Source organism: Ips typographus, linkage group LG5 (genome assembly GCF_016097725.1).
Source record: "Ips typographus isolate SLU linkage group LG5, UJ_Ityp_2.0, whole genome shotgun sequence".
Classification (NCBI taxonomy): domain Eukaryota; kingdom Metazoa; phylum Arthropoda; class Insecta; order Coleoptera; family Curculionidae; genus Ips; species Ips typographus.
The window spans coordinates 11785170-11801892 of record NC_138426.1 but is presented as its reverse complement, the minus strand read 5'-3'; the positions used below and the strand labels follow the sequence as shown (position 1 = coordinate 11801892).

The window sequence follows — 16723 nt, the reverse complement described above, 5'->3', positions numbered from 1 at the left end:
CACACAAACACACTCTAAGGCTACTTTTGAAAAAAATGTCCTAAAAAAATTTGGTGTAAAAATCACTCCTGAAACACACTCAATAAAATCACCCACAATACTTAAATCAATCTTTTAAATCATCACTGACCAGGATGGATTCCTAAAAAAAGAAATCAATATTTTAATAACATTCATGTATACGCTAAAACGGTATTAAGTACTTTCTATAGACTTTTAACAAAAATTTCTACTAAATTAAACTCAAAAAACAAGTGGAAGAAATCGGTTTATGAAGACTTTAGTTTTGAAAATTGACTTGTAGACATAAAAACTAAGTACTTTTTCAAGAATTTGTTACTACAAATTCATACATTTAAACCTAAAAAATTGACTTGAACCCCAAAATGTAACTGAACTAATGAAAAGTGACATCAGAAGCTTAAAAATTGCATTTGAAGTAAGTTTTCATAATTTGAAGACAAATTTCAATATTTTAGTCTTGAAAATAGTCTTAGATGCAGGACATTGACATTAGATTCATGAAAATTGTCTTGAAAACTAACTTTTCGTGCTTTTTACTTTGTTTTTCATTTTCTTCGAATTCTGGACTATTTTTAGTGCTTCAAAACTGCTTTCAGCTTGGAAACTCGAGTTTCAAGACTATCTTCACCAAGTTATTGACATAGCAAACTTAAAAAACAATTTTTACATTCTTCATAGACTTAAAATGGCATTCGAAGCTTTGTCACTATTAAATCGACTTCTAGACACCTCAGTGCTAAAAATTCGGGTATTTCTTAATAAACTAGACTGTTTTTAGTGTTTTAAGGCTGTTTTCAGTGCCTCAAATCGAGTTTCAAGACTATCTTTACAAATTTTTTGACTTATCAGGCCTAAAACCTGTTTGTCCACTGACCATAGTCTTGAAAATGTTATTTCAAGCTTCTTCAATATTAAATTGACTTCTACACTCATAGGTGCAATAAATTGTAGCATCTCTAAGAAATTCAGACTGTTTTTAGTGCTTTTTAAGACTGAAAAATCGTCAAGTTTCTTCAGTAATAAAAGTAAAAAATGTTGGTACCAAATGCTACAATAATAGTCTTGAGAACTAATTTTTAGAAATAAAATAGTCCGAAAATTTAATTTACTTCTAGACTTGTTTTCCAGTCCAGAAAATTGAGTTGTACACCAATTAAAGTCTTGAAAATATACTATTGGACTCTGTAGTCCTAGTAAAGTCAGTTCTAGCATTAAAAGTCAACTTTTATATTATTTTTAGTAGTAAAAAATGAGTTTCATGCACAATACAATCTTTGTCTTGATTTCCGGACTTTTTTTAGTTCTTGAATGCCAGTTTCAGACACTCAACCAGGATGGCAGTCTGAGAAAGCGAATCATAAGACCATTTCTAGTAGTAAAAAAGTTTTTAGACTATTCAGTACAAATTTGGACTTTCACAAGTCTTGAATGTTCGGTTTTAAACTATAAAACGATTTTTTAAATTGAAATTTGGAAGACTGTATCTTCCTTAGGAAACCTTTTTCAGAAAAATGACACAATGCAAGTCAACTTATTTTTTGATTGGCTATCAAATGGTGAATTATTGACACTTAAAACTGGACCACCCTGTAGAGTAAAAGTGTATATAGCAGAAGCTGACAAGGTGATTTACCTAATAACCATTCAATAGTCCATCAAAATATAAGTTGACATCAAATATATCAAGTTAATTCTAATCCTCATTCTTTTGCAATTAAAAAAATGTAAATGAAACTCTACGCTTAACGGCTTTACCCACTTAATTCTTAATCCCAGATTGCTTCTAAAGTTAGAAAAGCAAAGGGAGATAGAGTTGATAATTTTCAAGTTGCCTGAAGCTATTAACGTCTGCTAATACCTGAGGCATACACAAAACTTTAAGGTTATAGTTAGGTTTAGACAAACCTACGAGAAGAGTAAATAGTGCAATTAGAATGTAAATGAGGACGTTAGAAGTAATATTCAAATAAGCTTATGTTTGTGGATTTATGTAAAAAAATCGTGAAAGAAGGTGCTTTTGACTATAATCGAAGGAAAGTAAATAATAGTTATTTATGGGACAAGTGTGTTATGAAGCAAATAAGTCAGGATAGAAGAATATTTTATGAGATATTAATTACTAAACTTTCTGATCAAATCAAAGCTTCTTGCATCTATTCGTTTTGAATAGATAATGCCTTGGAAACGGTGTAGATTAAAGTGTTTATAACAACCTGAGGGCATTATAGGCGAGCGTCATCATAACGCCCTGAAATTTTATTATATTTTCTGGTTGTTGGATAGGAAATTTAATGAGGATTCCAAAAATGTGCTTAAAACTGTCATTTTTTGACTCCAAGTGGGTTTGACAAGCGATTTTGTCCCTGACTGTCCTTTTGAACTGTCTTTCTAGCAGTTCAAACTTTGACACCGCTTTTCTACCTGACTGTACCAAATTTTGTAGTGTTTTTTCTGGTTTTTGGATAGGAAATTTAATGAGGATTCCAAAAATGTGCTTAAAACTGTCATTTTTTGACTACAAGTGGGTTTGACAAGCGATTTTGTCGCTGACTGTCCCTTCAAACAATTCACTCATTCCAGGTACTGCAAAGCAACGTTCCCGATTACGTCACCCAGGAAACCAACAAGTACTGCCTGTACTTCGTCCTAGCCGGGGTACTGTCCATGGTTGCCACATTTCTTCAGGTAGATACACTAAAAACCCAAACCAACTACCATCTACGTCACGTTTATTTCCTGTGAATTTAGATGTACATGTTTGGTAGAGCAGGCCAAATATTGACTTACAGAATCAGAAGTAGAATGTTTGAGGCGCTGCTCAAACAGGAAATGGCCTACTACGACCGGAAACAGCACGGAGTCGGTTCGATTTGCGCGAGACTGTCCGACGAGGCGGCCTCAGTGCAGGGCGTGAGTAAAGCGTGCGTTACGCACTAGTTTTTGCGCGCGGAAAGTGGTTAATTACGCAGGCCATCGGACAACGGATCGGTGCTATAATGAGCGCTTTATCCACGCTCGCTGTTTCCATTTTCTTGTCCGTTTACTACGAATGGAGGTTGGGTTTGGTTGCCATGGGTTTTCTACCCATTATCGTCATAGCAACGCAGACAATTGTCGCAAGAGAGCGACGACTACAAACTGTTTATTATATTTCATTTTTATTCTTTCATGTCATAGAAACTTCGTATTCCTTAGGATGATCTTGACTTTTTAGGTAATACACTTTCGTTAGCTTTTGCTGCATTTTCTTTTATATTTATTAAAATTTCATCCAAAACATACAAGGGAAATGTTTGAGTCTTGGATGAATTTACAGAAGATAAAAGGTATCGATGAAAAGGTTCTATTGGCTTATTTTTTACATTTGCAAAAAAAAATTATCCTTATCGTCAATATGGTTGACCATGTGTTGGATAAAAAATCAAAAATCAAAAATCACGATCTACGATACTTGCTAACTGTAATCCCTCCACTGTTAGAATATTCGAGTTTTCTTCACATATCATCAACTACCATTGAAACTGAAATACAAACTTGTACGTTTCAAGGGAGCATCATATCTCAGAACAACAAAAACGTGGAAAACGACTTGAGTAACACCTTATCTGGCGTGGAAGTCATGCTTTCACGACAAACAAGCCATTTAAGTTCCATTACGAGGTTGCGAGCCCCCCGGGCCCGATTTGCATGGATTAACATCATTGTTTGCGATATTGTCGCCCTCGGGGGAGCCCTACAGCCCGATTAGAATACTGATCCGATCGTGTAAAATATCTCAACCCTCCTTAGAATAATAATACACTTTTTTCCTGTCATTTAATTCAGTTTTATGCTGTTAGCCATGAATCATAAAATATTCACTATAATTTTATAATTATTAATTATGTCACTTTCAAAATCACGGACGTTTTATTTTAGATCTTCAGAAAGACCTAAAATATATTAAATGCATTCCAACAAGAAGAAGGTTTTGTAATTTGTTTTATACAAAATGTTTTCTAATTTTCATTAAAAATCGGAAGTTATTGACCAAACTGGTTGATAACCTGTTTTGTATCGAAGTAACAAAATAATTATGTGGTGCACACAGAGTGATTCGTAATACAATTGAATCTAATTTCGTATATAGGACACTTAGAAATAATGCTTGAGCTCTTATTGTTTAATAGAAATTATTTCCTAGAAGAGGTACAGAACGTAAAGTTCTAAAATGTATCAAATTGGCTTCTACTACTTCTAACTTTGGCGCCTTTTCCTTTTGCTTCCTCTGTTCTTTCCGCCAAAAACGCCATTTCTTTTTTCAATTCTTCTTTTTGTAATCTGGTCGCATTTTTAATCTTCTTTTTTTAATCTGGTGGTTTTTTCTCGTTCTATTTTCAATTTATCCTCTTTCTTTTAATCTGGTAAAAATATCATTCTGGACACCAATAAGACTAGGAATTCGTTTGTTGTGTCTCCTCAACTATACTGTTCTAGTTGCTCAATGTAAAAGTTTTTTTTTTTCGGAAAAATAAAAGGTGATTTTTATATTGTTTATTTTTACCAATTATCTAGTTAGAGCTTTGCTTGCCAACTTAGCCGCCCGTCACTATACACAAAAAAACAACAAAAACGCTTCTCGCCGCAATTAAACTGGAAACTTGCGAATGTTTTTCGGTCCCGAAACGAAATTGTTGTACTGTAAAATTTCCGGGCAAATTGTTTGCAAAGCTTGGAAAACGAGAGGGAGGAGATAATTGGCCGATAAAGAATGACTCAAGTAAATAATTTGTAACATCTTTTCCGCTAGATAAAATTTTCTTAATTGGTTCTTAAGCGCGTTCCCGACGATTCGTTATGATAATTGAAGGATTACGTTTAATTGGAAGGTACTCACTTGGCAATTATCCTCGTCCCATCGAAATCGACAATTGTAGAAGCCATTGCATTTTAGTGATCTTGCGATGCACGTTGCATCGTCGCAGTCGAATTCATCCTCGGCGCAATTAACAGTTTTTGAGTTGTCTGCAAAAGAAATAACATATTTCAATAAAAATTTGGTTAGATTTAGTCTTAAAAAAAATAAAAAAAATACCTCGGACCTTCGAGCTGACTTGATAAATTTATTGAAAGTTTGGTGATTTTTCTTGTTTGCTTCAAGGGCAAATATCTAGAACATTAATTTTGTTTTTGTCGCTTGCAAACTTTGGAGGTTTTAGATCGATGAGGCTTAAGATAACTCCCCAACTTTGTCGATGTGATATGACTAGCGTAAAATGTCTGGGGAAATTGAAGTTACATGCCAATAGGCGACCTTAACCGTTAACATTTCTTTCTGTGCAGAGACTAGACAAAACTGATAACAGAAAACCAGATTAGTACAGAAAGTCCGTAAAATCATTTAAAAATGGAGTGGAAGACGTGATTGTACCTTATTTTTATCAATATTGTTCTTAAATATGATTAAGGGACTTAAGACTAATTTAAAGACAAATTATATTAAATTGCTGCCTGAATTTTCAGTTTCCAATTTTATCTTTTATTTTGGCAGTTTTATTACACAGTTTGCAGCTCTTCTGTTCTTTTTGTTTCCTCTATCCAGAGATATTTTCAATAATTTTTACAAACATTCGGTTCACTCGCAAGTTATGTCTGGACAATGTATGGTGTAAAATAAAATCAATTGTGTACTTCTACTGAAATAATAATAAAAATAATAATAATAAATATAAAAATAAATAACGTTCCAAATTTTACAGGAAATCATACACATCTAAATTGTCATGATCAGGAGATGTGCTTTTTCAATTTCAGGTTTCCAACTGTTTAAATATAATTTACAGACTTTTCAAGGTATAGGACGACAATTTTTGCTACTTTTAATTTAAATAAAGAAAGATTATTAGTAGTACTACTCACAGACGCAACTACCATAATATCATAATTTCCTACACAAACAAATCTGATCAAATATTTTGCTGTCGTCTGTGATGGTATAATGTTAATTTTTCTAACATCACAATGGATCAACTTACCTTTTTGATATTCTCTAAAAGCAGTAAAATTAGCAGCAAAAGTAGTTTTGTTCTGAAAATGTTGAGAATAGAACCGGACTATCAAGACGTTGTGATTGGTGTCGGATAAGACAGTGTCGGCAATTGACCCACAAAACTTCTTTTTGGAATTGATGGTATCGTTGGAGAACACTTCCACAAAATTCGTTTCACACTCGTTTGGACTGCTAAGTTCGAAACGTTCGAATTGAAGTTGAATCTGAAACAAAAATCACACGTTAGTAAATGGTAATCAAGAAAGTATGTTGTGGACCTAGAAAGGATCGATTTAAAAAAAGGTAAGTTTTTAATGGCTTTGGGTTTTCTCAGTAATTACATTTTTTACCGCAAACTTCTACGATCAATAGTTTTCGAGATACAGTACCTTGCATTCTTAGTTGGTCATTCTGTACAATATAGGTACTCAGATTTCTAAACTTAAACTGATTTTTTTAACTTTTGAGAAAAACAATCTCAGAATGATTTACGACAAAAAACTAGTTTGCCCGTTCGACAACAGATGGTACTATAATCGTTTTTTCACTTTTTTAACACGTAACCTTGTTGGTTTTGTATTTATGAAAGCTTCCCTAACCAGTATTTCATGCACACGTCACTGTCATCCGCATACATTTCGTATAATTTGAATTTAATGACTTCCTATGTAGATCAAGGAACTTGCACTGCCCGGCAATGTAAAGAAGTGTATGAAGATAAGCAAAGAGAATTGGTGGTAGGCGGATTTGTGTTATTTTGCCTGATTGTGCTATTGATGTTAGGTAAGTCCACAAAATGGTAATCAGAAAAACCGGACAAATATAAATATTTTTTAAGTGATATGGTGTGTTTGGATTATACTGGATGAAGACAGTTTAAAGGGATCCAGTAAAAAATGTCAGACGAAGAAATAATCAACCAAAATGATCAAGGCGCAAATCTGGCACGTAATTTAGTTCTCTTAAACCTGATTGCATTTAGTATATTAGTAGTGTTAATTGTTGTATATGTATTTGTATATAAAACACAACACTGTCCTTAAAAAGTATGATTTTGTTTACCTTTAAATATGTCCAAATCGTGTATTAATAAGTTGTGTAAATATGATGGTAAATAAGGAAAACTTTAATTGTACGTACCTACACCTGTCAGATCTAACACAATTACACCATTTCTCAAAATCTTTTAATCTGAGGTTGCACGAATTTTTCATAATCCTTGCGGATATGATACACACGCGATTTCAAACTTCAACACAAATTAAATACAATTATATTTTGAAGTTCTTGTATCCACCTGTGTGTTCTGTATTATGATACATATTAAACAACATTTTTACCTCTGCATTACAAAGCAAGTTTTAAAACTAATCCAATTTCACTAACCAGATTTATACAAACAGAACAATCCTGCATTACTAACACAATTCACTGCCTCAAATACTGTTTTGGGGCGATAACGCTAAATCAATATTCCTTTCTCCCTTAAATCGAAGTAGATCTGACATCTTTTCTTTCACTTTACTATCGACACAATTTTCACAGAAAGTTTGCGGTTTAGTACAAAGATAGAAATCAGGAAAGTACCGGATAATGTACTTACCCTCCAGTTAAATCTGACAGTGATGACCCACATGCAATCTATCGGCAAGTCATGCAGCCTGTCGAAATCGATTATGTCTTTCGGGATGTCGTCCCTTGAGAATTTACCCTCTTCCTGATAGCTTATTTCCTTTCTGCATTCCTTAATTTCCGGATTACTGGCTGAAAAACAAGACACGTAGATATAAAATGTGTTAATTTTTTTTCTGTGAAGTGTAAAGTGACACAGAAATATTGTCAAAACTGTACATTTTTGGTATGTTGTCATATTTCACTTATACAAAAGAAAATTGTAAGAAAATACAAGTATTATTATGAGGCTCATTTATTTCATATACTCTCTCTTTTATAAATTTTGACTTTTCATACATTTGACCAACAAATTAGAATTATAGGTATATGTTCTTCTTCATTGCATGTAGAGATGGAAAATCGTTGAAGAAAATGCCAAATAAATATAAGAAATTGAAGATAATGATGAAGAAAAGGCTAATAAATGCACGTCAAAAGCAACCATTCAGGGAATGGAATTTGGACTATTTGGACCACAATGTACGTAGTCTCTACATTTCCAGTACATTTGATAGTTTTGACGTTAAGGAACACTTTTATACTTTGCTTACGTCACGTGACAGCTGTCATAAGTGTCGAAAGCCGTTCGCCTTGAAACTATAAAATTAGAAATAGTTATTAATTTGAGAAATTACAATGAAAGTTGTGTTTAAAGTTCCACGAGGCAAAGTTGAGCAATAGTAGCTCATTGCTCTTCTATGCGATCTTTACATTTCAATGGATTTTCGGATTTTACTTGTCAGCTGACTTGACAAATGACGTTTGTTGCAAGGTTGTCAATCAAGTTGAGGACGCTTGCAATGTTGCCATTTGCGTAAATCCAATTAGCTTCGACGTTTCCAAAATGACTGAATTAAGAGTTTTGGCTTTACCAACGTTGATTTGAATGTAATTTTCTTGTTTTTCAGTTTCTTAGAGAGATTCTCTCTCTCGACGATTCACTGTACTGTTACATTAAATGTAATTTGTGAAGTAGCCATTAAAAAAAGTAAATAATGATAACCCATTTGCGCTTTTATAAGGCTCTGTAACTTATGGTATGCTTATACTGATTAATCTTGCTTTCGTTGCTTTTTGCTACAAAGTTGTAGTAGTCTTTTACCCTCTCTAAGTAGTTAATAAATGTATTCCATTTATCTTAGGTTTATTTGTTATACTTCTGAAATTAAATACAGTGAAGAGCAGCCGTTTTCTTTTATCCTAGAGCGATTATTTTGTTGGTTTTTCTGTACGTTTCAATTTTTCTATTTTACAACATAATATTCTAATATGGAAATTTTGTGAAGTCAATGCTGAATGGGAAAGAATGGACCGGACAAGAAAGTCTTCTTCAAGCAAATAAGTATTCCAGACAAAAGTATCTTTTCTTGTTGAGGGTTTTTGTAACAAATACAAATTTGGTAAAATTGCTTTAATCCACACCTTTTATAACTAGTTTTTTGGTAAAATAAGTAGTTTTTGAGTCATTTTTAAGGTGAATTGTAATAAATTTCGATTAATCACTAATAAATTCAACTAGACAAACAACTATTAACGTGTAATTATCCTTGGAATTACCAAGCCATATGAAAATGACCGAAATCCGCTCACTGAACTATTGAGATCATTGATATGCAAGCGGTGAACCATTCGATCCAATAATGCTACAACATGTCGCTTATATGCACACAACATATGCTCCACGTCATTATTCATGGCATGGGAAAATGAAACTGTATGTGTGCAGTATATAAATCGTTGAATCTTGATTTCCTTCTCCGAGTTTCATCTTACGTATTTCCTTTAATCGATTTCTGTAAGTCCAAGATTTATGAGTGTCTGGAGAGTCAGGAAGATTTAATCTTCTTTTAGCAGGTATTGTAATAAAAATTCAAAATGTCTGCAAACTAGTGCACATATAGGTTTGTAAACGGTTTTTATTTTTCTCGGGATCAATTTTCATCCAGGTTATTGAGGGTCTCCAATTTTGCGGTGCTTTTTTGCGGTTAAAAATTTTCTTTTATACAAACTGCGATTGAGTGTGGAGGATAAGCTATTTTTGGTTTCGAACCAATTTCAAGGTAAATTTAAAAAATCATTTTCAGCTTAATTTCCGAACCATTTCGTACGAAAACATTCTTTCGCAATACGAGATTTACATTGTAGTTATTAAATTCCTGTCAAGTATTTTGCATCGTAAGTTTTGCAGGAAGGACGAGAATTCTTGAATTTGCTATTCGGCTTATTGCTACATTTCACGAACGAGTACAATTTACTTCTTGTTCTCAACATCGGAATTTTTGAAATCGTTCCATCTTTGCTTGGTTACCTGCGAACACAATAAAGTGTAATAGCTATTTATGTACCAAGAGCGTTAGAGGGAACATATAGTCCTGAAGGCTGAAGGCGTTATGGTAACGCCCGCCTATAATGCCCTCAGGTTGTTATGAACATGTTTTTCATATAGGTGTTTTCATATAGGTGAAACATAAAAAATTTAGAATTTGCAAACATTTTGAAATATCAAGTGTTATATGTCGTTAGAATGGTAATTTTAAGATCTTTTCAAAAATAAAATAATATACAGGGTGTTTCATTTAAAAAAATCAATTTTTATGTGCGTAGCTTAAATACCGTGTCCAATAGAAAAAAAATATTTACACTTTCTACGCAAAAAGTGGCTGTAGAAATGTATTTTCAGAAATAAAAAATAACGTACCTGGAAGACGCTTGATAGTTTTGAAGAAAAGTACGAATTCTGAGAAGCACCCAAAATTCAAAACTTCAAATTTTCCTAGGGTGCTTTATACTCGTTCTTCAAGCATAACTCGGTTATTTGGAAAAAAGTGTAAAAGAGAAAAGTTGTAGAAAATTTAATTTTCATCAAGACTGCGTTAGTACACTTTGGCCATAAAGGCCCCCGTTAGGGAGATATTTTTTAAAAACTGTGTCAAAACCCAAAAAAGTGCTTTAAAACAAGCTCAAACCAAACGTATCTGGGTTATTTGAAAACATTTCAAAAAAGTGCAAAAGAGGAAAGTTGTAGGAAAATTCATTGTCTACAAGATTGCATTAGGGTACTTTTAGAGATATTTTATAAAAACTGTGTCAAAACACAAAAAAGTGTTTTACAAGATCTTAAACAAGTTCAACCAAGCGTAACTCGGTTATTTAAAAAAATATCAAAAAGTGTAAAATGGAAAAATTTTAGGCAATTTCACGCTCTACAAGATTGCATTAAGATACTTGCCCTAAAAGGCCTCCTCAGGGAGGTATTCTCTAAAATGTTCCTTGGATCGTGGAAACGAAGACTAGCTGCCTCGATTGTAAATGAAAAATAGCGATTTCTACGTTGTTTTCCAACTTAGTGTTATATATTTTTGATAAGGTAATTTTTTGCTTATTCCTACTGAATATACAGGGTGGTCCAGTTTCCATTGCGGAAACTTCAGAGAGCGATAGAGAATCGAAAAATAATATGAGTTTGCATTATAAACTATATAAAAATTTGAAATTTTATTTTTTATATCCAGTGATGTAGGGCATGACAAGATACATCTAGTACAAATTTGAGCTAAATATCTCTAAAACTGTAAGAACTATAAAGCATCTATCTCTACGCTTTCTGAAGTTTTCGCCATGGGTCCACCCTGTATAGGGTGTTCCATTTAAAGAAAAAAAAGTATGTTTGGCTTATATTTTAATAACAATGTGTTTTAGAAAAAAAAATGGTTAAATATTTGTATTCTGCGTTAAATTTCTTATGGGAAATAATTTGTAGTGTTTCTGTGTCGCTCATAATAATGAAAATACAAGAGGGGTTACAGAGGGGTACATTGTTTGCATATTTAATAAACCGCATTGCTCTACCTTTGTTACTTTTGGAGATACCCCGTAAAACCATCGAATTTGAGACACCCTGTACAGACAAATGCATGATGCATTTTTGAAAAAAAACTAGACAGAATCTTGCAGGATATTTTCCGTTTCTAATATATCCCGTCGGAAAACTGAATAAAACATTTCTGTTCCACATTTGTGTAAAATTGTTATCCTACACAAATACAGGTCAAAGGTAGTGCAACTGGATAGGTAAACATTTTTCCTTAACATTATCGGAGAGTTCATGTGAAAACTTTTTGATGGTGACAGAAAAGTTTAAATAGAGTTCTAAACGACAGGGACAACTGGGCTGTATTTAGTTTAAACTGCTCGCCAAAGTTATAAAGTTCCGGGCAGGTCCATGTTTGATAAATACAAAAGAAGAAAGTTCCATACTTTTAACAAAAAAAAAAACTAAAAAAACAAACTAAGTTTTTTAAAAAGTTATCACTTTCAAACTATAAAGTTGAAACTCTTCTTATTTGATTAGGCAGAAGTTGATTGAGTGATTTTCTACACAAAACACTTTTCAAATGGTAAGCTTAATAAGTAGCATCTTGGATACTAAAGCTAATAAAAAATGTTTTTATTATACCTAACAGAAAATACTACATTTTCAACTGTTTATAAAATACAGTAAATATGACATTTTCGGAACAGCGCACGGAAATTCAGTCAGTGAAAATTAAGTATTTATGTATTTATTACATTTTGCAAAAATGAATTCAGATTGTGAAGAAAATCGGGATATTCCCGAAAATATCTTACAACGAGCGGCAGAAGTGAGTGCAGATTTATTACCAGTGAAATCCAGGTTGAGATATGAACAAGAATATAACAGTTTTACCGAATGGCGGACTCAGAAACGAATCAAAATTGTGAGTGACGATATTCTTTTAGTATATTTTTCTGAAAAAGCCAACACTATGAAATCCTCCACTTTATGGAGTCGATTCTCTATGTTAAAGAGTTGTTTGGCAATAAAAGAAAATACTCACCATCAATATCCAAAAACGATTGCTTTTTTGAAACGACAAGCTGTAGGATATATACCAAAGAAATCCAAGATTCTTACAGCAGAACAAGTAACCAAATTTTTATGTGAAGCTTCAGATGGAGAATATCTACTAGCAAAAGTAATTTTAGTGTTTGGCATCTTCGGTGCATGCCGCAGAGATGATTTAATACGTTTGAGTTTAGATGATGTGGAAGATAATGGGCGTTTCCTTGTCGTGTTCTTACGAGATGGAAAAACTCACAGGTCAAGAAGTTTTACCATTACTAATGAAAATTGCAAATTCGATCCCTGTACAATTTACCGTAAATACGCAGATCTCCGCCCTAAACATATGGAGAGTAGAAGATTATTTGTTGCATACCGAAACCAAAGATGTTACGCTCAACATGTTGGGTGCCATACTATCAGTGGTATTCCAAAACTTGTTGCAAAATACCTAAAACTAAAAAATCCCGAAGAATATACCGAACATGGGCTAAGGCGCTCTTCGGCAAAAGACACGGAGGATGGCTTTCTTCCAATGTAATAGAAGGATATATAGAAGAGTCCATAAAAAGAAAAATTGAAGTATCACGGAAGTTGTTTACCCCCGTGTAACTTGGAAACTACAACATCTGTAACAGTCAATCAAGAGAACCAAAGCACACACGAACACTCCGCTTCAACATCTTTAGCAGAGTCTTTAGTTCAACAAAAAGAAATGCAAAAGGGATTGAGCTTCAACAATAATACGAATTGTACAATAAATATTACTATTAATAATAACGGTTCTGTCCAAAATTAATTTTCTTAGAATTACCTACTTGTATTTTTTTTGTTAATTTGAGTTGTATGATGATATTTTTTGTTTATGTTGATTTTAGGTACCAAAGTATAATAAAAAATATCGTTCATTACTCGTCCAGAAATGGATTTTCCGTTCTTGCATGACTTCCCACGGAAAAATCCTCATTTCTGTACTGGTAATCAAATATACTAAATTCCTAAACAATCAAAAAAAAATTCGAGCTTTACAACTCGAACCGTATAGTCTCAATTGAAAGACCGACATAAAAATGCACTAAAAATAGACCTTTACAACTTAGTAAAAGAGTCTACTAAACTTAAAGCTTAAAACTGCTTTACTATTAAACTCTAGTCAAGCGAGTAAATCTATTGAAGGGAACGACGAAACTGTAATGTTCTTGAGCCGCCCAATACTTCTAAATCGATAAAACTCCGTTTAATAGGTTTAGATGTGGCATTTGCAGCAAATGCATCGGATATAATAGAGATCGACGGTTTAAAATTGGTCACAATTTCGATTTGGCTTACCGATTTAATTTGGCGGTCGGTCTTTTGTTGCAAACCTGTGATTTCAATTTGAGTTATTAAATTCAATGACTTACCCTTAACCCTCAAACCCCCTCTAAGCCGAGGACAAAATCAAATTTAAGAAAGGATACTTTAGCAACATCAAAAATTACAGGCCCATGGGCAAGTTTGCCTCTTAATCATTGGAAGATATTAATCATTAACTATTATTACCTTTAAACTAAGGTAAAAATCATTATCTACGTGTTTGATCTCATGAAACTCCTATACGAATTCAAATCTCTTTAAGGGTCGTTCTGACCCACCCAAAGTACTCCTGTGCCTCATCAAAACTAGTTTTTTGTATTCGCGTTATAAAAATACTAATGGCAGTTTTACTAGTGTTATGTTCTGTGTATTCGGTAATTTTACTAGAAACAACCTTTACAACAACACGCAGTGGCACAAGGGCACTTGGAACTTTCTTAATTAATGATGGTAAGTACATTCTTTCAGTCAATATGCCTAGTTTAAAGGTAGCTTAAAACACAAATTAGGACAGTTAGGCCCAGTAGTACCCCAGTGGTTCAACTTTTAAACCTGGTTCAAGTCAAAAATGTCACTTTGAAGTTTAAGTACCAGTAGTAGTTCAACTGAACCGGGCCTTATCCTTGTTCAAGAAGAGTAGTGAAATAAGGAACTAGTTTTTGACTAACGTAATTTCAAATGTTATAGAAAAATTCTAGCCAAGGCGATAAATATGGAATATATTACGTATCTTGTCGCTATTTTTATCTTGGAATAAATTTATTCACTGGATGGTTGACATCACGAAATGAGCTTTTAGTTGGACAGTTTTATCTGCAGAGGCGATTTAATTTTATGGAAATTCCTTCTCGATCAATTTAATTCAGTCGTAAAAATACTGGCACATTATTCATGAATATATTCCTTGTTTTCTCGTATTACTTTTCCGTGGTAGGCAGGAATTTTTATGTATTTGATTAGCTTTTTAACGCAGATACTTAGTTATGGTAACTATTAGGATTCACAGATTACGATTCACAGATCATTACACCACGACATTTTAAAGCGTCCTTAGTATTAAGAATCCAATATTTGAAAACGTTTGGTTTCCACACTCAAGAATCACTACTTAAGAAATCAGTCTTAAAACAAATAAGTATGGTTTTCTATCCTAATATTTATTTTACTGATTTTTCTACATTATTAACACATGTAGTTTAGAAAGCGTCAGTTGAATTTTAGAAATCATAAGATGGATTTGAAAAATATCATTTGTATTTCAGAAAAGGTACTTTCAAATACTTTAGAATAATAACTTTGATTTTCGAAATTGCAATTTGTATTTCAGATTAGTCACTTGTAGTATAGAAAAGAGCAGTTGGATTTTAGACATGATCATTTGTAATTTGGAAAATGGAAGTGGAGCAAAAAAAGTTAATAAAAAAAAGTAAATAAGTAAAAAAAGTAAATAGTTTAACGAATATTTTTAATAACATTGTGGTTTAAGCAGTTCAATGAAAAATCGATTTATTTCGAAAACCGTTTATTTTATCGAAATAAAAGAAAACTACAATTTTTCGATAAAAATATTAAGAGTATCCATTAATGGCGTTTGCAGCTGAAAATAATGACAGCTGTCAAAGTTTAAGCAAATTGTGTCTTAGGTCCAGTTAGTTCCAGCCTTTCGAAGACGAGAAACCTGGTTTTCATGTCAAATAGAAGGTCTCTTTCGATAAAACATTAAACCCAATAATCATTACAATATACAAAGTGTTTCAAAAGTTACGGCCAAAAACGTTAATTGGAAGGCAGTTCTTTGGGGCTCGATATTTCCCTTAGGAGTGACTTTAAAATAAATTAATTATATGAACAAATCGTATTATTTTGACCTCCCCTGTATGCCCCCGAGAGATTGTCATATAGTATGGGACACCCTGTATATTTTATATAAATTAATACTCCCGATGGATGGGTTTTTTTTGCTTAAAGTGATATTAAAAAAAAACAATGAACTAATAACTACATAGAAACACAAAAAAATCTGAAATTGAAATAACGCGTTCTAAAATACAAGTGACCTTTTCTGAAATACAAGTTATAGATTCTGAAATTATACAACTTATATTTTTAAAATCCAAGTGATATTTTCTAAACTACAGGTGTAAATGGTGTAGTGTCTTGTTGTCAGAACTCACAGTAACTAATATACTATTGTAATACAGGAATAGTCAATTTAATGAGCTTTAAAACAACCTTACACTACTCATATTTGAGCCAGCAGCAGTCAAGATCTTTGAAGCTCCTACAAACTTTGCTTGTTAACAACATATCGTACCTGAGTAAGCATAAAAAAAACTTATACAAGTATCTATCAAACTTTACATCTGTAACAATCAAAAGGAGACGAGCAAAACTGCATTGGGAAAAAGTCTCTTGAGTGTAAAAGTATGTTTTATATTACCGTCAACGAGTCAGCAATTTCAGAACTATCCAAGTAATAATAATATGCAGCTCAGCGAAAACTTCGTCCGACCAGACGTATAAATTCCGAATGAAGTTACCGTTCGGGTAGTTCCCTCGAATTTAAAAGGGTTAAATTGGATTCAAACTTTAGCAGATCCGCAAGTTTTCGAAGCGATTTTCAACAAAGGTTTTGACGCCCTTAAATTTAATTCCCCACCTGGATATTATCGAGGAAACACCGTACTGGAAATCGAGTTACATAATTTAATTAAGAAAATCTCCGGTTATTATTGCTGCTAGTTTCATCATGAAAAACTTGTTGACAAAAAAAGCCC

General features: G+C 32.9%; 2 protein-coding genes and 1 long non-coding RNA gene across 11 annotated transcripts in view; 2 read left to right on the top strand and 1 right to left on the bottom strand.

Moving 5' to 3' along the window:
• The window catches only part of LOC145729419 (5-oxoprolinase), a 60623-nt gene extending 57365 nt beyond the window's left edge, over positions 1-3258 (top strand). The window contains exons 20-22 of one of the 2 annotated variants that reach the window (XR_014178347.1): positions 2605-2709; positions 2773-2934; positions 2994-3258. The gene's annotated coding sequence lies outside the window, so the exon portion shown is untranslated. Of the gene's footprint in view, positions 1-2604; positions 2710-2772 lie in introns of both variants that reach the window. The other variant, XR_014178346.1, reaches the window with a different exon arrangement.
• The window catches only part of Neto (Neuropilin and tolloid-like), a 169990-nt gene that overhangs the window by 14512 nt on the left and 138755 nt on the right, over positions 1-16723 (bottom strand). For 6 of the 8 annotated variants that reach the window (XM_081980184.1, XM_081980178.1, XM_081980177.1 and 3 more), the window contains 4 exons: positions 7656-7816; positions 6039-6276; positions 4901-5028; positions 131-142 (listed from right to left, as the gene is read on the bottom strand). In XM_081980184.1, coding sequence (XP_081836310.1) covers positions 131-142; positions 4901-5028; positions 6039-6276; positions 7656-7816 — 539 coding nt within the window. The remainder of the gene's footprint in view (positions 1-130; positions 143-4900; positions 5029-6038; positions 6277-7655; positions 7817-16723) is intronic. The other 2 variants (XM_081980181.1, XM_081980179.1) reach the window with 1 other exon arrangement.
• LOC145729428 (uncharacterized) lies at positions 6271-7099 on the top strand. Its single transcript, XR_014178349.1, has 2 exons — positions 6271-6835; positions 6891-7099. It is a non-coding gene; the product is annotated as an uncharacterized LOC145729428 (long non-coding RNA).